Genomic DNA, 22134 nt, shown 5'->3' on the forward strand with positions numbered 1-22134 from the left:
AGATGTTTTTATAATCTCTTTCTTCCAGTCAAATCTATATCCCCCACCCCATTTTTCATTAGAATTCTCTTTGGGAAGGTTTTGGGGACGGGATTATTGTTTGTTGATGATGCAAAAATATGGTAAGGATTTTTTTGTGGAGCAGTAAGGGGCAGAGAGTAAATTCTTCACTTTTTTTTTCTGAGTTTCTGGTCAGAATTGGTTGGGTTAGGCCTTGTATTATGACAGATGTGCGTTGATGTGAAGGGTGAGTGCCCTACAAAGAGGATGATGAGTGAAAACTAAATAAGATTTCCCATTGTAACTTAGAAAACATTAATTCAGAGTCATATATATATATATATATATATATATATATATGTCTTAAATATGTTTTTATAAAAAATTAATACAGATCAATGGTTAGTACTACGAACCATTAACGTATGCTTTTAATTTTTTTATTTTCATGGTTTTGGCTTTAAAAAAAATTGTTTTAATAATTAAAACATTTATATATATATATATATATATATATATATATGAAACAATGCTTCATGAAAACTATACTACTTATATATTATACATAATTATCTATTATATACATATGTATTATATGTGTGTGTGTGTGTGTGTGTGTATATATATATATATCATCATCATCGTTTAACGTCCGCTTTCCATGCTAGCATGGGTTGGACGATTTGACTGAGGACTGGTGAAACCGGATGGCAACACCAGGCTCCAGTCTGATTATATATATATATATACATACACACACACACATGTATGTATTATATATTACACACACACACACATGAATACTACCAGTTACAGGTTTTCTGCATGTAAGTGTATGTTACATACAGGCAGGCATACCCATCGTGTGAACATGTGCGTGCATGCATATATATGTATGTTTGTGTGCATGTGCACATAAACACACATGCACATTTATAATACTTAAAGAAAAAAAAAAAAACAAAGCAAAATAACTTTTTCGAGTAATAATGGAAATATAGAAATAGAGGTACACCAATCACCACATATATTTACACATGTTGATTAAAACAATGCCCATACTCTGAAATTGTAAAAAATAGAGCATCTATTTTCATTTTTAACCAGTGTTATTCTTATTTTATGTTCCATTAGAAAGAACTTGTGGAATAAAAAAAAAAAAGAAATACGAGGTGAGAGGGCCAATAAAGGGAGTTAACTGGGAAATTTCATTTTTTTTTGCTTTTTTTTTTTTTTTTTGATATTTCGTAAAATTACAAAATAATATATTCATTTCTTTGGTAGGCGTTGGTCATATGTCTCTCGATTCTGTAAATTTCATGGCAAATGATGGGCTTCAATTTTATACGATTAAGAGAATAAAATCAAAACACCACAGTTGGCAAATAATTAATATTTTTCCTTATTTTTTCATGGGGGTGGGGAAAGAGAGACATGGGCAGAGTTGGATCGGGGATATTTGTATTATTCTAGAAAGTTATTGTTAAATGTGTCATATTCTTCCTTGACAAATTATACGTGTGTGTGAGTCTACATAGAAACATATTACATGATATATACATACATATATATATATACATACATATACATATATATACATATAGTATACTGGAAGCCAAAACTCCACAAATCAATATTCTAAGTATCTCATTTCTAATATTTTAGGCTTCGTCATAAACAAAACAAAGGAAAATGATGAAATACATATTTAATAATAACAGGTTTTAAATAGTTTAATGTTATGATGATGACGATAAGCTTTTGATTGGATGCAGAAAAATGTTAGGATCTCATTAATTAGCAAATGAAACTGGAGTGCTTATGGAAGGCGGGTGTGAAGTAAATATATATATATATTCAGAAAATAATAAGTAGGTGTGTAGAATTGCAGATGTATAATTGAAAATATTATAAGCATCCTTGCATTATAAAAACATTGCGTTCCTGAAAGCTTTTGAATAATTCCATAACGTGAAACTTGTTTCTATTTTGGGTAATGTAATTCCTTATTATGGCAAGATTTCCTGGAACTTGATGTTTCTGTAATGCTGGGAATATCTATAATTATGAATTATTAATATATATGAATAAAGATAGTGCAGAGGATGACAAGTTCAAAAAGAAGTTATGTTTTGTTTTTGAACTTGTCAAACTCTGGAACATTTTTAGAGTAAAGAATACAGTACTCAAAGATAAATTTTAGACTTAATAAAACATTTTGTTATAGGAAACTTCGCTGTAAACATTTTTGGTGTAGGAAAATTTGCCATAAGAAAAAAATTGCAAAATGAGACAAAAATAGCTGTTTTCTTAAAATGACAACTTCATCAACTAACCTACCAATTAGAGAAAGGTAATTTCTTTAAAATGAGTTCTCTAGTTTGCAGTCTAATTATCTGCATCTCTTATGGCAAAATTTCCTATGGCAAATTTTTCCACAGCAAAAGTGACTATGGTGAATTTTCTGGACATGATTTAATCCACAATTGTTAGTTTGAAAAGATATATTTTGTCTAGCAGGACCTAAAGAACCATATTTAGGAAGAGCTAATTTATAATTTATGGTAAAAAAGGAAGGAAGGGGAAAAGAGAAATTAAAACTGTATGATGCAAGCAACTTAAAAATTGAAAGGAAAAAAAAACAACTTAATATTAATAAGGAATAATTTCTAGAAAATGCAGATGAGGGCAAGAAGCTTCAATAGTTTCTAAACAATTTTAGTATTATATATTTGGGAGGTTTATAATGGAGTAATAACTACTTATGTGCATGGTGCAATCCCCCAAATAAATAATACCATGAAAATTTTAAAATTGTAGGAAATTGTTGGATCTCAATACCATCTATGTTATATTTTCCTAATCTCCACTTGCAGGAGAATTCTTGAAAATTCTTTCCTTTAAATTTCTAAGTTATTTCCCTTGCACACTTCACATAATTTTAGCTCTGAATTTACATTTTTCTCTTGTGTATACTTTTAATTCTAGCTTACGATTCATATTTTCATTTATACTCATGCCTTTATACACACCCGTTTGTTTTTGTTATCCAACTTCACTCTCTCTTCTTGGAATGAATTTTCAGCTAACAGTTACTTTTATTAACTAAAGAAATCAAACCGCTTTTTCTGAATCCAGCCAGAACATATATGACATTCAAATATTTCCTGCATTCTACAGGTAAAATATATACCGTTTCCTTTGGTCCGTAGATAGCAATTGTTTAAAGATCAGAAACATAAAAATCAATAATTTGTGAAGGTGCAGCTTCCAGTAAATATACTAAATAATACTTTACTTGCAGTATTGAGTGCTTTTTTCCTCCTTGTTCACACTCAAGTGGGTTTGTGTGTGTGTGTGTGTGTGTGTGTGTGTGTGTTTGTGTAAATGAGCATACATACATATAAGTATGTATGTACATACACACAGACCTGTATGTATAGTTGCTCAGAATATGACATCATTATTTTATCTTAATGTTTGTGTGTTTATGTGTAAGTATTATATATAAATATATCTATTATATTATATATAACTGATGTAATATATGCAGTAAATACATATATACATGTTTCTGAGTATAGATGTAATTACTATACATAATTTTATACATCCAGATAAAGCTGTTACGAAACGGTCACAGAATGACAAGACATTCATCATCTTCCTGTCAAATGAATTGCTATGTATACAACCTGTGATCTCCTTGGGCAAGTTTCTCAGCTCATGAATACATTCACATTCTAATAATAAATTCACCATGGAAATGTGAATATATGTGCAATTTTACAAACAAAAATTCCATCATCTTCTAAATATGACTATGATGATGATTATTTTGATGACGGCAGTTGGTAAGCAGCATTCTAGTATTGTGAAGACTAACTTCAACAATTAAGTAAATATTCAGATAACAGCTCGAGTTAGTTCCTTGAATACCCTCATAACTAAAAGTCAAAATTGCCCATTCACATACAACTTCCCATTCTATGTGAATATAACTACCTACATAGCAAAGTTACATTCACAATTGTTTATAATTTCTACCAACATGAGAACATCCATCCATGCATACATCCATACATACATAAGCAATAAGTAACAATAATTTTTGCTGTTAATGTATGCGTTTGGCACAGAGTAACTGGGCACCAATCTACTATGGTTCATGCTTGGCATAAAGCTATCTTGGTACTGAGCTTCTATTGGTACAGAGAATCAAATGTCTGAGATTAACAGAGACGACTGTCTCAGATATACTTATAATTTAATTTGGATAAGAACCATACTGTATCGATGCTGTCATGCAGCGACTATTTATACAGCGTGACAGTTAGGATATGTCACATTCCATTTTACTGTCAATTCTGCTCATAACTAATGAAATAAATTTAAAAGTGGCTTTATTAAAGTAAGTGAAACTAGACTTAGTGCAACTAAGCAACTGTGCCCCAAAAATTTACAAGATGTCAGCAACCTAGAACAGTGTTTGAGGTCTAGAGAGACAGCTGACACAGTTAATATTGAAATTAATCTGGTGAGAGGTGCTGTGTATGTTGTAACTCTTAGTAGCAGCACAAGAATCCTTGGTACTCTGTGTGGAAGCTCAACTACAAGGGATCTAGTTTCAAACAGGATTTCACAGCTGTAAGCATCTAAGGAGCTCATCTATTTTAGGGAAGAACAACAACAGGGGACTAAAGTTAATTATTATATTCACCTGTTATGCAATCATGAGGCAACCAATATATTTTATGAACATCAGGATTTAATGATTAATTAGTAAGTGGCCTTTTATTTAGCTTCCATAAAATAAGGGACAGAGAAGAGTTGAAGGATTTTAATGAAAGTCACAGCGTAAGAGCCAGTGATGCGATATGAAGGTGCCAACTTGGAAACCAATTGTCAAACACCTTGCAATAAGGTTTCTGATTATGTCTACAGAAGATATTAACTGAGAAAGCAACTGGATATCATAAGTATTGATGCAGTGTATACTTGTATATATGTATATGTATGTCTATCTGTCTATGTGTGTATATATATATATATATATATATAAAACACATGAATCTGTAGCTTTACTCTTGTGCTACTCTTGAGTTTAATATTTGGTAACCTGTCACCTAACAAGTGTATAATTTGTAAGAATAACACAGGCTGTAGGATAGATTACTGAACAATAAAACTCTAAGTAACAACCTACAAACTGAAGCTTCACTTAAATACCACATCCATTTGGTAATTTCACTAAAACACATGCTATCATTATTATTATTATCACTATCATTATTATTATTATTATTATTGCTGTTGTTGTTGTTGCCAGCATCACTGTAATCAATTAGCTGCAAAATGTTTTGTATGAAAATTCTGTAATGAAATTTAGGAAAAAAGCTGTTATTTCAGACATTCAAAAATAATACAACTTGCATAGAATATCTTTGGTTGTGCCCTTCTAAGACGGATATATCCATGGTGAGATATATCTATGATGAGATAGATATATATTTTCAAAGAAAACATTGCCCAATAAGACACAAACTTGTTTTGTACAGAAATGCTTTTGGATAGTTTAAATAAGCATTTTTTTTTCTTGCTTTGGGTATTTGTTGTGGGGTATAAAAAAAAAAAAAAAAAGAAAAGAAAATGAGTTTAGAACAAAATTATAAATAGCAGCTCTGTGTCTTTGAATAGGTGTGTGTACAAACATATATATATATATATTTGTTTGGTTTCATGGGTTAGAAGAACTGAATGTGTGTGTGTGCAAATACGTGTTTGTATTAATTGTGTATAAAAGAGTGAAACTGAACTTTCATTTAGAATCTTGTGGAGAAAGAAGAAGAAAAAACATGGTAAAATTAATAAAGAAAAAACAAACTACAAACACACAGAATCACACACACATACCCCCACAAAAAAAAACCCCACAAGCATCCCTTAGCAAGATTCCAAGTTGCCTGTGCCCCCATCCCATCCCCAGACCTTTGACAGTTTTGTATTTTGATGTTGATATTGAAGTGAATACATGACGAGTGTTATCGTTGTTTTTTGTTGTTGTTTACAAGCATTCCATTGATGGGCAGTGTACTGTAGACGGCTGGCGTACACGCATAGAATGTGACGTTTCGGAAATCATAAGCGGCAGTCATATGGAAGCCCATATTGGTGTAGGCAATCACATACTCACACAGAGAGAACCAACTGAAGGCTGAAACAGAGAAAGAGAGAAACAAAGTGAGTGAGTGATCAATTGAGTGAAATATAGATTGATTGAATCGCATGTGGAGGTGTATGGGAAATAGAGTGGAGGTAGAGTGGAGGTAGAGTGGTGGTGGTGGTGGTGGTGGTGGTAGGGGAAGAAATAGGGATAGATTCTGCATTTCAATGGAAGATATCATCATCATCATCATCATCATCAATAATAATTTTATCTTTTATCTTTTACTTCTTTTAGTCATTGGATTGCAGCCATGTTGGAGCATTGCCTTGAAGTGTTTAGTTGAACAAGTCAACGCAAAGTACTTGTCTTCTGTAATTATTCTATCAGTCTCTTTTGCTGAACTGTTAAGTTACAGAGGTGTAAATGAACCAACACTAGTTGCCAGGTGATAGGAGAAGGTGTCGAGACAAACACACACACACAAATGCATGCACGCACACAAATATGTACATACAATGGGTTTCCTCACAGTTTCCGTCTACCAAATTCACTCAGAAAGCTTTGGTCAGCTTGAGGCTAGAGTAAAGGAGACACTTGCCCAAGCTGCCATACAATGAAACAATACCAAAAACCAGAGGTAGTAAAGCAAGTTCTTCAACTACACAGCCACATTCTGTGCCTATGTCCACTTCTTTTGGGTTGGACAGATCTTCTCCAACACAATATCTCAATACATGGTGCATTCCTTCATTATTACCTTTGTGTAGGACTCAATACACAGATCAGCTTTCACCATGTCTGGCCATGTCTTCTTTGATCTTTGTTCACAGTTCCTGAATCTCTTGGCACCAGAATGATTGGAAATGGTTGTTTGGATGCTGATAATTTGACACAGCTGATTGGAGATTCAGCCTGGTTTGGCAACAGTACTTTTTGGCACTGGAAGCCAAAACACACACACACACATGAACAGAAACATAGACATACAGACAGGAAAGAGTGAGAGAGAGAGAGGGAAAGGCCTCACAGTTTCTTCACTGAACACCGCTGACATAAACACCTTCCATTTCCTCATACACGATGAAGGGGAAATGTGCTTATACACATAAAGAGAGGGAGAGAGAAGGAAGGGGGCAGAGGGAGAGGGGGAAGGGGGAGAGAGAAGGGAGGGGGCAGTGGGAGAGAAAAAAAAACATAAAAACGTCTGATATTAGATAATTCAGTTTTAAGTCAGTGACACCAAAATGGTTGTGCCAAGATGTCTCAATTTCCTGTTACTGCTTGACTTACCTGTCATTAAATATAGGTATCTCATGCCCATACCTAGATATATATGCATCACAGAATCTCCAAAAGCTAGACTCCAATACCCATGCATTGTCTAAGCCTAATTAGATTATGAAGAAAACCAAACAAAGCCAATGTGATTCCTACAAACTACGAATCTACAAGAATGAAGGCCAGAAGAATGAGACTAAGCAATAAATAATTCATAATCAAACATAACAAAAGTGTATTCCCATCAGCAGTTGCCAAACAGATAGCACTATGGTTTTGACACCTGGGCAGTACTGTTCAGTCCAGCAGTGTCAACAGCGCAAAACATATAAACACTAGCTGGGAATACACCAGCTTATTAACTACAAGTAATTACATCAGATTAAACAAATAATGATAACTTATAGCTACAAAATAGTATCAGTAACAAAGCATTAATTCCAAAAAGGACATTCAAACAAAAACCATAAATGTAGACAACTGGATATTTTGTTTCTCAATCAACATCTCATCATGAACATGACATCACATGCAAAACAAGCCTAATAAAGATTTAGTGGACATCTCGTAAATAACATCTTCAAACAATGTACAAGGAAAAGGACAGGCTGAGATCAATATCTATGAAACTAGTTCAATACTATGAAATAAAATTTAACCAAATAAATTGCTTGTTAAAAGTAAAACAATAAAAAAGGGAAATAGAATGAAATTAAATTAAAAAATTATTTATACATACATTATATATATATATATATAATTAAAATAGATATATTCTAGCTATAAAGAAACTAAATAATCCATTGTAATTAGCAGCTAACAAGCTTGTTTTATATATATATATGTATACACACACATATACACATGCACGCACACAGGCAGAGCAAGAGATAGACAGACAGAAAAAGAGAATCAAAAGTAGAAACAAAGAAGAGTGATAAAGAAAAACATCAATAACAGGATTTGAACACTGGACCTTTCTTTCTAATTTTTTTTTTTTATGGTTTAAGCAGAGAAAAGGCAGTGGCCATGGGTTTTTTTTTTTTTTTGTAGAGTCTCCAAGACAGGTGGAGGTAGAGGAGGAGGAGGACAACATGGTTTGTTACAGTAAGGGGAAGTATTGTCTCTTACTGGATATCAACTTTGGATATTTTACAGCAGAGTTGACTCTGCTAAAAGCAGCCAAGGGCCATGGTCGTGGTGGTGGTCATGGTGGTGGTGGTGTTACGTCAAGTGACAGACCAAACATTTTGTCTGATGTACTGATGATGCTGCCAACTTGCAATAATAATAATAATAATAATAATAATACCTGAAATTTGAGGGGTGGGGGTTAGTCGATTACATCGACCCCAGTATATAACTGGTACTTATTTCATTGACTCCGAAAGGATGAAAGGCAAAGCCGATCTCAGCAGAATTTGAACTCAGAACGTGAAGACAGACAAAATACTGCTAAGCATTTTACCCGGCAAATAATCCTTTCTAGTAAAGGCACAGGGCCTGAAATTTGGGGGGGAAGGGGACCAGCCGATTACATCGACCCCAGTGTTTCATTGGTACTTAATTTATTGACCCTGAAAAGATGAAAGGAAAAGTCAAACTTGGCGGAATTTGAACTCAGAACGTAAAGACAGATGAAATGCTGTTTAAGCATTTTGCCTGGCGTGGAAATGGTTCTGCCAGCTCACCACCCTTATAATGATGATGATGGTGATGGTGATGGTGGTGTTGGTGATGATGATGATGATGATGATGATGATGATGATGATGATGATGATCTAGGTTTTGAAGAAAACTGTTGTTGGTGTTGAGATTATTGATGCCAGAAAGTAAGTGACAAAGAAAGAGAAAACTGGTTATTCCTTCATTTTGACCCATGAGAGAAATAAAAGGTATGTTCCCAAGCAGGATTTGAATGTAAAGCTTATAAAGCAGAGAGCAACAAGAGCAGAAGTGACACAGAAAACTAGTTTTGTTCAAAGTTCAATCAAGCTCAATGGGATAAACTATGGACAATAGGATACGAAGATATGCTTGTTTGTAGATTGAGCAATGGCAAGTAAGTGTGTGCATGTGTGTGTGTGTATATATAAATACACAAACGTATGTACACACATACAATCACATAAAATAAGAGAGAGAAAAGGAAAGAAATAAAGACAGAAAGAAGCAAAAAAATTAACACAATGAATGAAATAAAATCAATTCACCCCACCTCACCCCCACACCCACAAGAAAAATAAAACCGAAAAAGATAGGCTAACAAATTATAAAAAGTCAAACAAAGAGTGAAAAGTAATAAAATTCAGAATATATATATTAAAAATTGCATAATAAGAGAATAAGAGAAAAAGCAAAATGAAGCAGAAAGATTGATTAAATAACAGAAAGGAGAGAGAGAGAGAGAGAGAGAGAGAGAGAGAGAGAGAGAAAGCATATTTTTTACCTAAAGGTTCGCAGTGAAAACGGTGCTTCACAAAGAAAAACAAGAGACCAGCAGTAGCAACCATTATACTGCAAAACATCAGCACTTTCCACTTGAAAGATTTCTCATCCTGAAAGGAAGAAGAATTAAAAAAACAGGTTATATTTGGTTAAAACAGTTTACAAGCACTGTACATACCTACATATATATACATATGTATACACACACACATGTATGAGTGTGTGTGTGTATATATATTTTATATATATATATATATATATATATATATATATATATATATATATATATATATATATATATATATACAAACACGTACATTATACTAAATGATCATGACATATCTATCTATCTATCTATCTATCTATCTGTCTGTCTATCTGTCTATCTATCTATCTATCATCGTTTAATGCCCACTTTCCCTTTTTATTTATTTCTATCTATCTATTTGTCTATGTTCCTCTCTCTCTCGCTTTCTCTCTCCATATATACATAGGCACAGGCATGATTGTAAGCCTACAGGGCTTGCTTCATTAATGTGAGGTTTCAAATTCTATCTCACTGTGTGGTACATTGAGAATGCTACCAATGATTACAGATAACATCTGCAGATCTTGGCACAGTGCAGCATGAACCTGGGCCATGAAGTGTTCTTCTTGTTAAGAGATACACTACAGATGTAAACTCGTGATCTATAGATTGAGAAAACTCCAACATATTGACCACTTTCGTTTCACCTTAATTTGTGTGTGTGTGTGTGTGTGTGTGCGTGCATGTATGTTATGTCATGTTATTTAAGGGTACAACCTGTTGCATGTTTGGGCTGTTGGTTACTAAACCAACAACCTTACCAAATTTGCTTGGTAAAGAGAATGGACACCTTGCAGGACAGAAGACAAAAACCTGTCAAAACGCTGACGAATTCAGAAAAGTCAATGGCCATCCAAGTGCTGAGAATGAGAGACCCTTAATCTTTGTTTAGGCATCTCTGTAGGAGAAGGAAAATGCTGGTGTGACTCCAGCAACTTCGCATCTAATGATGTAGTCTGGTTCTTCTGTTTGGGCAAATGCATACATTGCTGAGAGCAGTGGGATTGGTCCCATGCACAGTCCTTTCTCACGTTAAGAAGTTCCAGGCACAGGTATTGCTTGTTTTTTTAGGCTGAAAAAGTTTAAATATATAATGAAAAATTCCATGATGAAATGAAGGCATGCATCAACATGCGTGTTAAGTTGAAATTTAGAGAAGCACAATATATAAAACATACTGTAGTGCTCAAATGATGTGAACTTAAACTCCTAAGTCTTAATTGAAGTCTTATTTATATATATATATATATATATATATACACACACACACTAGCTTAAAAGTTGCCCTGTCGAGTGGCTTTGAACCTACGTCCTGTGGAGGGGTCTTCATTGGGCCTTGGACCCAATAATGATACTTCATGCATTGAATACATATTAAATTTTATTAAACTTAACCAATAATTTGTTAACTTGGAACTTACTGCAAAGCTGCATAATAAACAGCATTTTTTGTCTTCCCACTCAGGGGTCAGTACAATTATTTTTCTGTCTGGCCTCTTTTTCTGTTGATTGTTTTCAACCATCACCATCATCAGCACCAACACCACTGCAACTGCCATACACACACTATTCAGACTTCTGATGCCACCACCATCAATACCTTTGACTTTGCCGCCTTCCCCTCCACCACCATCACCACTGTCTTTCACATCGCTTACTATCACTGTCATCCCTGACTGCCTCGGCTACCACCACCACCATCGCCTCCATCTCTATCACAACTACAGGTCATACTATTACTCTCACCTCAGTAAGAGAAATTGTAGAAGTGTGACACACTGACACACAGAAATTCGTTTTGGCATTTATTATTTTATATATATGTATAAAGTGTTCTCTATCTAATTTGTCTTTATGTATAAATTGAAGGCAGACATTTACTTAGAAGTTTTACCTATTGAGGCTTTTCAGAGAGAACTCAGAAAAGCTTCAAAACCTCCATTACAACGGAGTATCTTAATCAGCAAGTTTAGGTATGAGGAAACAAATTTGTGTGTGTGTGTTTGTATTTAATATGACTCTGTTGAAGGTCAAACAAGAGAATTAATTGTGATGCGAGGAGAGATTTTTATCTGGGATCCCCTCCAAAATTTACAGAATGCAAAAGTCAAATAATAAAAAAAAAATAACACCATCCCTTCCTCCTGCTTCGGACACTTGGCAAAAAGAAAAAGCTAGTTTGGCTTCATGCCAAGAGTGAAAAAAGACCGAAAACAAAATTAGGAATAAATAAATAAATAAATAAATCTACCACTATTAGAACAACTTGAACAAAGTGAAAAATAAATCAAACAAGGTAACTGTAACATGGTCACTTGACCTGCTAGAAATAACAGCTGAATTTGCCTCAAATCACTGATCTACTTTAAAGAAATGATACATTAAACACTGTAGTCCTAGGTATATCATGTCTGACAAAAAGACAAAAAAAAAAAGGTGGAATGGTCATGGCTGGAATCCTTTTTGATTAAAGTTGATCTGGGGCTACACAAAAACCAAACCATACAATGAACCAACAAAGAAACTTGGATGCAGAACACCTGGTTTGTTAGAATTAGCTGCCAAACTCCCTTAAATTATGCCTTACTATCAAAGAGGAAAGAAACATGAAAAGATGGCTGATCTTCAGGAAATGGGTGTCCAACTGCTTGATTAATGAGAGACAATCATTGAACTATTATTACCAAGCAGCCGAGAGTATTCTGCAGACATGTCTACTCCTCCTGTAGTTTTCAAGGCTGAACCTTTGAATTACATGTACAATCCATCTGGAAGGACTCTGTACAGTTTCCATCTACCCAAATTCATTTAGACCAGTGGTTCTCAACCATTTTTTACCTATGGATCCCTTTGATTACTATTTTATGCTGGTGGACCCCCACTCCATAGCCATTCAATGTTTTAAAAACCTGTTTTATGGGTACTTCTTTCAGAATTCATACTTTGTTTTTCAAACATTCACTTTTGCAGATGTTGGCAAGAAACACATTTTACTTGGTTCAATCATTCGACTGTTGAACTGAGAAAGAAACCCAGCTGGTTCCTTGCAGTAAATACATCTAAAGCAAAGTCTTTTCATGGACCCTTAAAATAATACTGTGGATCCCTGATTTACTATTTTACTTGTGTGGACCACCAAAATCTTGAATGGACCCCAGAGACCATATGAAACCTGGTGGAGAACCACTGACTTAGAAGATAAAGGTTGACTCAAGACTATAATCAAACATTCATCCAAGACGCCATGCAGTGGGATGGAACCCTGGACATCATGGTGAGAGGAGAAAACTTCTTCATCACTCAGCCATGACTGCATCCTACACTAGATAATGTAGTCCTCAATATATTATTGGCTTCATTCATTGGATTTAAATCAATTATATAAACATCCCAGGACCCCTGTTATTGACCTCTGTTTAAAAAAAAAAACCCAAAAAACCCTTGCACTCTGTCAGTTACAACAACGAGGGTTCCACTTGATCTGATCAATGGAACAGCCTGCTCGTGAAATTAATGTGCAAGTGGCTGAGCACTCCACAGACACAGATACCCATAATGTAGTTCTGAAGGAGACTCAGCATGACCCAGAATGTGACAAGGCTGGCCCCTTCGAAAAACAGGTACAACTCGTTTTTAGCAGCCGAGTGGAGTGGAGCGACACGAAATAAAGTGTCTTGCTCAAGGACACAACACATTGCTGGGAATCGAACTCCTGATGTTGCAGTCACAAACTGAACACCCTAACCACTAAGCCACACTGTTTATTAAATGGCTGAAGGAATTCATTTAGGGATTTATTCTGCTCCCTTTGGAAATACAAACACCACTAGGTAATCAAACTTATATCATGGGCTTCCACACAGTTTCCATCCACCAAATTTCTCTCATAAGGCATTGATTGACCTAAGGCTGTGGTGGAAGAAACTGACCTGAGGTGCTATGCAATGGCATTGAACAAATGACCACAGGCTTATGAAACCAACTTCTTTATACAACCAGGTCTGTTACAACTGCTCCACCTCTCTTCGAATAATACCTTAACACAGTTAGACACCACTTTTAATCAGAGGTGAGCACAACCAAGACCAGCCTGGGGTTAAACAATAACAGCCATTAAAGTAGACACAGTTCTGCAGCCAGGTAATAAAACCACTATTCCCCCCCCCCCCCCCCCCCCCGGGATAAATGCCTGAAACATTCAATTTTTCAGTTTCACCAAACTGCAATACCAAAACATAAAACACAAGTTTCCTTGAATTCTAATGTTTAAGTGAATATTTACGTTTATTACAGTCATATGCTAATATTTTCCCAGGGCAAATTAATGCATTTGGTGTGTGTGTGTATGTATATATATATATATATATATATATATATATATATATATATATATATATATAATCTTATGCAATTCATTTCTCTGCCTCCTAAGCACCGCATGAGGCAGAGATAATGAAGACACTTAAATAATATAGAGATATATTCATTACAAGGTCAAAAGTCATGGCATTGGTTCAAATTACAGAATCAATATTTCCTTCAGTTTTCCTTTTTACTTCTCAACCATTTCCCACATTATTGCTGAGGTGGTGGGGACGGAATCTATGAACCGTTATAATGTGCTAAAATCTTATTTAAGAAATCTGGCTTCTTTGCTGAAGACACTTCACTTTTAGATCCTATCCTCGACATTGTTCAAGTGACCTTGCAAAAGACACTGAACTCCTCATTCACTCTTTTCACTTGGCTATGAATGGGTGGCATTTAGTTAACTCTGGTCATGTTGACCAATAATCAAAGGTGGACCATGTCATCTTCTGAGAGGGATTCTAGAATGACATTGTGCATCCAGTTGCTATGGCCCTACTCCCTTATAAATACTCTAACGCAGCAGCAGCAACTGCACCTTCAATCATAGGTGTGCACAACCAAGTTTGGCCTGGGGTTATACAAAGACAACTATTATAGTATACGCAATTTTGGAGCCTAGCCATAAAACCAGTTTGTGGGCTGAAAGCACTTTCTTGGTCTAGACCAGTGGTTCCCAACCTTTTCCCTACCAAGGATCCCTTTTATTTGAAATGAGCTTTCCCACAGACGTAGAATGCCAGAAGAAATGCTGCCAAGTATTTTGTCAACAATTCTTCCAGTTCATTGCCTTAAAAGGATTTCTAATAGTAACACAGAATATTCTTGTTCCACTGCTTCTTTGAGTAGGGACCATAAACAACATCCACTTATGAGGGCATGATAACTTTGAAAAGCACCATGACGTGTGTGTCTGTGTGTGTGTGGGTGTGTGTGTCTGTGTGTGTGTGGGTGTGTGCGAGTGAGTGTGTGCGAGTGAGTGAGTGTATGTTTCTAAATCTTGACAATTTTTTTTTCTCCACATGTGCATGGAGTATTTGACAACATATTCCATTAAGATGAGAAGGAACTATTGCATAAGACTGACATGTTCCACAAGAATTAATGTAAGATTCCATTTACAAATGAAAGTGTACCAAGGTTTCTCCGTTCCACCACACACACACTTAGATTTACAATTAATACTAAGAAGCTTTTATCAGTTAAAAGATATTTTCATTTTTTTTGTTTAAAATATTTTTTTAATGCTAAAATATAAAATAGCAAAAAAACAAAAAAAAAAATGACACAAAAAGTCTAATAAACTAACGAGTTTCTGATAGTCAGCTGAAGTAAGGGAGATGTTAGCAGTTTACAGGTTTGTAACTAAGCAAATAATAATAATAATAAATGACGATAATAGATGATGATGATGATGATGATAATGATGCTGTTGATAATAATGATTATGATAATTTACAGTATCAGCATTATAAGCTAAATAAAAGATGAGTGAATAAAACTATATTTGAATTTTAAAAAACCTGTAAAATAACCAACTAAAATTTATATTAAAATGTTTAAAAAAAAAGACGCAGCTTATCAGATTATAGAAAAGATAAATTATTACATGATAAAAATGAGCATTAGACTAAGTTGGTGAGAGTGAATTTGGAATTAGATGACAAATGAGAAGAGAGATTTGATAATGCGCATGTGTGTGTGTGTGCGCACACACATGTGTGTGTGTGTGTGTGCGCACACGCATATGTGTGTGTGTGTGTGTGTGAGTGCTATGATCAGAAGAATTATGTAATATTTCTCATCTTTTACTTGTTTCAATCATTTGAACTGTGGCCATGCTGGGGCACTGCCTTGAAGGATTTTAGTCGAATAAATTGACCCCAGGACTTATTTTTAAGCCTGGTACATATTCTCTCTGTCTCTTTGGCTGAACTATTAAATTGCACGGATGTAAACAAACCAACACCAGTTGTCAAGCGGTGGTGGGTCACAAACACACACACACACACATACAATGAGCTTCTTTCAGTCTATCAAATCCACTTACAAGGCTTTGGCTGCACCGGAAACCAGTGTTGGTTTGTTTATATCACTATCACCTAGCATTTTGGTAAAAGAGAGCAATGCAATAATTTTTGTTGAGGTAAATTTTCTACAGCTGGATGTCCTTGTCACTGAAGTTTATTCCAAGCAAGGTAATATTTTCCTATGGACAGACGTGTTTTCACAGAATATTGGAAAGGAATGATATTCATTTACAACAACCATGTGATGTCAAGACAAAGATACACACACACACACACACACACACAACAGGCTTCTTTCAGTTTCTGTTTACCAAATCCACTCACAAGGCTTTGGTTAGCCCTGGGCTATTGTAGAAAAGTCACACAGCTATGCCTGCACCTGTAACTACAACCTCATCTATTCATGTGTGAAAACACTCGATGTTTTGATGAATGAGATCTCAAGCTCTTTGGGGAAGTATAACATTTTATTACAACCTTTTATAAATTTGAACAAAAGATTCAAATTGGTGAATTCTTAAAACACAATTCATTGAGGAGTTTCCAACAAGTAACCACCAAAAACAGTTTATTTCCTACATATAATAGTCATTAAATTTTTAAAAAAGCATTCATTTATTCATCCACACAAAACCTCCATCAACAATAGCCACTTTCCTTGATTATGTGTGTTACACAAATGATACTGAAAATGGAGGGTGTCTTTACTTGTGAATAGATGAAACTATGAGACACTCAGTGTATCACAATTGAATAAACACATTTTCTAACAGATTTTTTGGCAACCAATAAAATCTTGATGTACAGTTAATTGGTCATGTGCCAAGGTGTTGGCAGGAATTTTTGCTAACTCTACCCAGCCTCCCTTTCATTTCTTCTGCCCCTAGGGCCCAACCAAACACACCTTGTCACTGAAGGCAAGGATTATGGCAGCATCCACCAACTTAAACAAGGAGACCATCAAGAAGAGTTGAAGGAGATTCCAAAGTTGTCTGGTGGCTGTGGTTGAAGCCAGTGGCGATTTTATTGAATAAATTTACTCTTTAGTATTTCAAGATATTTTTATGAAATTTTGGTAAATATATCTGTTAAAATGAGATGTCAGTGTTATTTCCATTTTTGCATAATTTAGACAACAATTTATTCACTGCACCCTGTATGTGTGTGTGTATGTGTGTGTGTATATATATATATATATATATATATAAGTGCAGTCATGGGATAAAAATAATATAATATATTTAAAAATGTATATGTATAAATTTATAAATACACACACACAAACACACTCACACACACATACATAAACATATAGCTATGAATATTTATCTGTCTATATATATCTATATAAAATCAATACGTAGAGTAGAAGTTATATGAATTATTGCATGATTTTGCACTTGTTAAAAAAAAATGATTTATTGATGTAATCATATTTTCACTGTGTCATTAATAAGAATTTTACACACCCATAAATTATCTCTCTCTTTCTCTGTCTCTCACACACACACGCACATGTGCACAAAATGGTTATCTAATCAGATTAGCTTTATCTGATACTTGCTGCATTTATTTTATGTTCATCAGTAACTTTTGTTTTATTTCGAATACCCTTCTTACTTTAATGTAATTCAAGAAAAAAAACAAAAAACTATCTTATCTTTCAATAATTAATCTTTTGAATGTTTCATCCCAGAATATTTCTGTTCTTCAGCACTTGTGATACATAAAGTAGCCTCACAAACACAGTTTTATCAGGAGTAAACTGAGCATTAAACAGTTATTGTACATATTCATATCCATAAAGTTGATGACTTTATCGTACATTTTAGTAAGTGGATATATATATATATATATATATATATATATATATATACATACATAAATACTATTCTTTAACTAGTATATATATATATATATATATATACGAAGGCTATCCAGCTGTAAAAACAAAGCTTACCAGCTTTGGCCAAACCATCCAACCCATGCCAAAATGGACAACAAATGTTAAATGATGATAATTATAATAAATATATAAATAATAAATATATCTGTAATATATAATAAAAAAACATTACAGATATATATATATATATAATGTACAATACAGTTAGAGACTTGATGAGGTATGAAGAAAGACTATCAAGATTGCCTTGATGGTATCTACACGAGGCTTCACATTAGAGCCCAAAACATCACATGGTATGAGCACATGACCAAAAAGGAAATTGCTCCTTTCCCAGGAGGAATGTTCGCTAGTCTTTGAGTCCATGTTATGTGCTGTAGCCAATAATATAAATACGTTTAAGTGGTCTTTGTCCTCTACTAGTGTGCAGAATACAACCTTCAATATGGCTAAGTGTCCAGTATAATAGTAGTGGTCAGCAAAGTGATAAAATAAGTAGCAGAGTGAAATAAGTACTGGAGCTGAGGAAATTGAAGATGGTGCCAAAGCATGGCTCCTGTCCAAATACTAAAACAATTAAAGAACATCTCAACAGGTTTAAGAGATCAAAGCTGAATTGTAGTTGGTGGTCAATTCCACAGAATTGATGCCAGCAGAATCGGTTGTCAGTCCCAACAGAATTAGTTATTGATCTACCAGAATTGACTATTAATCCTAGCAGAACTGGTTATCAAAATCTCTACCAATGTCACAAATGTATTTCTGAAGTCAATTTAATTGAGAAACTTTTTGAGGATTTAGCAAAAGCCAGTCCCCCTGGCAAAGCCCCCCCCCCCAAAAAAAAACAATCTGTAACAGAACATAAGAACACAGGTTTAAGAATATTCTTTTAATACTACACTCTTGACGTGGTTGGCGTTAGGAAGGGCATCCAGCCACAGGAACCGTGACAAATCAGATTGGAACTTGGTACAACTCCACAGTTTGCCAGTTTACAGTCAAACTGTCCAGCTGATGCCAGCATGGAAAATAGACGCTAAATGAAGATGATGATGCATGTCCATACACATATTCACACATGCATCCACCTACTCACACACACACACACATATATATATATATATATATATATATATATATATACATACATATATATACATATACATACATATATATACATATATATATATATATATATATACACAGCAAATGCATAAACACATATGTAGATGAAGCCAAACACACACAATCACACACACAGAACATTGAGTATAATATGCATAAATAATACTTACTGCTTCAGTGACCTTATCTCTGGTCCAGCGGAACAGGATAGTGTTTAATAACATGTAACATAAGGAGGTCGCCATAAACACGATGAATATTTTCTCATGGATGGCTGAAAATATTAATATAAAACAGTGCCAGAGCAGAGATATATTACAATAACAGTTTTATTATCATCGTCAACATTATTATTATTTTTTATTATTATTATTATTATTAGGGCAGTGAGTTGGCAAACTCTGAGTTCAAATTCTGCTGAGTTCGACTTTGCCTTTCATCCTTTTGCTGTCAATAAAATAAGTACCAGTTGAACAATGGGGGTCAATGTAACCAACTCACCTCCTCCCCTGAAACCATTGGCCTCGAGCCATTTGAAACCATTATTAAAGAGTATCATCATTATTATTATTATTATTATTATTATTATTATTATTATGGTGCCAAGCTTGCAGAATTGTCCAGCACATCAGACAAAATGCTAAGCAGCATTTCTTCTGACTCTTTTTGTTTTGAGTTCAAATCCTGTTGAGGTCACCTCTGCTTTTCATCTTTTCAGAATCAATAAGGTAAAGTACCAGTTAAATACTGGAGTCAACATGATTTACCTCCTCCCCTGAAAATTGCTGGTCTCATGCTAATAATAATAATAATAATAATAATTCTTTCTAATTTTATTTTTGCTTTTATTTATCTGTGAATTTATACAACTCGTTTATTTTGCATAATATCAAAAACATTAACCTGTCATATAATCTAGTAATTAGTGTTGGCCTCTTTTTGCCAAACCACTAATTTATTTCATGGGGACATAAACAAACCAACACTGGTTATCAGTCAGTAGGGTGGGAAACAAATGCATGCTTGCATGCACACAAACACACACGTGTGTGTATATATATGTGTATATATATGTGTATATATATGTGCTTAGTCATTTGACTTGTTAAAGAGAGTAGCCAAATCTCCCTCATATCACATCCTGCTATCTTAAGAAAGATTGAGGGTGACTTTGGATTAAACAACAAAAGAATAAAACAATAAAAAACAAGCCATATTGATTAATACTTACGGTAGTTTTCTTTATTAGAAATATATGTGACACCAATAAGACTTGAGTTTTCCATAATGTTCAACCAAAAGTTCACCTTTATCAAAGTCAGAAATAAGTTTTGATGTTCCTTCTTGATACTTTGCAAGAAGCCTTTGTACATGTTGAAATACATGAAGGCAACAGCAAACCTGGGTGTACAGTGCAGCGCAATACATATCCGCCATAAATATCTCTGAGGGGTTATCCCAGTAACAGCACTTATAGAAGGTATGAAGTTTGTAACCTGAAACGACAGACAAAATAACAAATGATCAGTGAGAGGGTCCAGTGAATTTATTACATTAAAATATGAAAACATGAACACAAATTACTGAAATACAGACAATATATCATCATCATCATTTAATGCTTGTTTTCCATGCTGGTATGGGTTGGATAGTTCAACATGGTACTGGCCAACCGGGGAGCTGTCCAGACACCAATTGTCAGTTGTGGAATGGTTTCTATGGCTGGATGCCCTTCCTAATGCCAATACACATTTGTATCAAAACAGGAGATTGGAAAAATTTTGGGTGCTATTTATTCACCATTACACATGTTTCATTTGCTAATAGGAATTACAAAATTGTACATGTAGGAGAAACATGTAAGAAATCATGTACAATGGTACATGTTGGACAGACATGTAAGAAATTTCCTATTAAAAATTCTTCAGACAGAGAATCAAATAATACATGTACATATAGGTCCAACCCAGGCCAGCATGGAAAGCAGATGTTAAAGGATGAGGAGGAGATAAGTCGATACCAGCGACCCTGTGTAACATTGGTTCTTTATTTTATTGAGCCAAGAGAGATGAAAAGTAAAGTTAACCATGAGATTTGCAATGGTTATGGATATAGACCCTTCCTCCTCCGACAGGGCCTGGAAAGGTATGAGAGTGTTTGAAGTAGAAAAGGCACAAAGACATGAACTGAAAGGAAGAAAAAAAGCAGGATATTTTTTTGATAAAAGAAGAAATACAGGAAGAAAACAAAAACAAAAAAGAAAGTCTACAAAGTTGTCCATTTTTCTTTTAATTATTTCCATCATCTTGTCGTCAGTGTAATTAATAAAATGACTAATTAAACACTAGTAAGGTAAGAAACAGTAGATGTATTGACAGTGAATCAGTGCATAGCTGCCGGGTTAAAGATGGTCTTTACATGTATTACACTGATGCCATTACAAGTGTAGAAGAGAAAGAACATACACAAAGACTGACTCACAGATTGTATACATACACATCTGTAGACATAATACCCTCTCTCTCTCTCTTTCTCTCTGTATACATATATATGTGCGCACTCACACACACACACACACTTCTATAAAATTATAGCAATACAATAAAATACATAAGCAGTAACATAGACAATACACCTAGCAGAAACCAGAACCGTCTAGAGAAATACAGTCTGCTTGTCTTCCTTCTCCTCTCCCACCACCCGTTTACCTAGAGAAAGTGAGAGT

At 34.5% G+C, this 22134-nt stretch overlaps 1 protein-coding gene across 1 annotated transcript; it reads right to left on the bottom strand.

The window, feature by feature from the left end:
* Positions 1–1709: 1709 nt before the first annotated feature.
* On the bottom strand, positions 1710–21880 carry LOC106867778 (post-GPI attachment to proteins factor 2-like). The gene is made up of 4 exons (XM_089361984.1): positions 20641–21880; positions 19580–19683; positions 9894–10002; positions 1710–6214 (listed from the first exon to the last, which is right to left on the bottom strand). Exons 1-4 carry the CDS (start codon positions 20978–20980, stop codon positions 6042–6044), a joined length of 726 nt encoding a protein of 241 aa, XP_089218110.1. The 5' UTR covers positions 20981–21880; the 3' UTR covers positions 1710–6041.
* Between the last annotated feature and the right edge of the window lie 254 nt (positions 21881–22134).

The sequence above is a fragment of the Octopus bimaculoides genome, chromosome 13 (genome assembly GCF_046866305.1).
Source record: "Octopus bimaculoides isolate indiv1 chromosome 13, ASM4686630v1, whole genome shotgun sequence".
Lineage (NCBI taxonomy): Eukaryota > Metazoa > Mollusca > Cephalopoda > Octopoda > Octopodidae > Octopus > Octopus bimaculoides.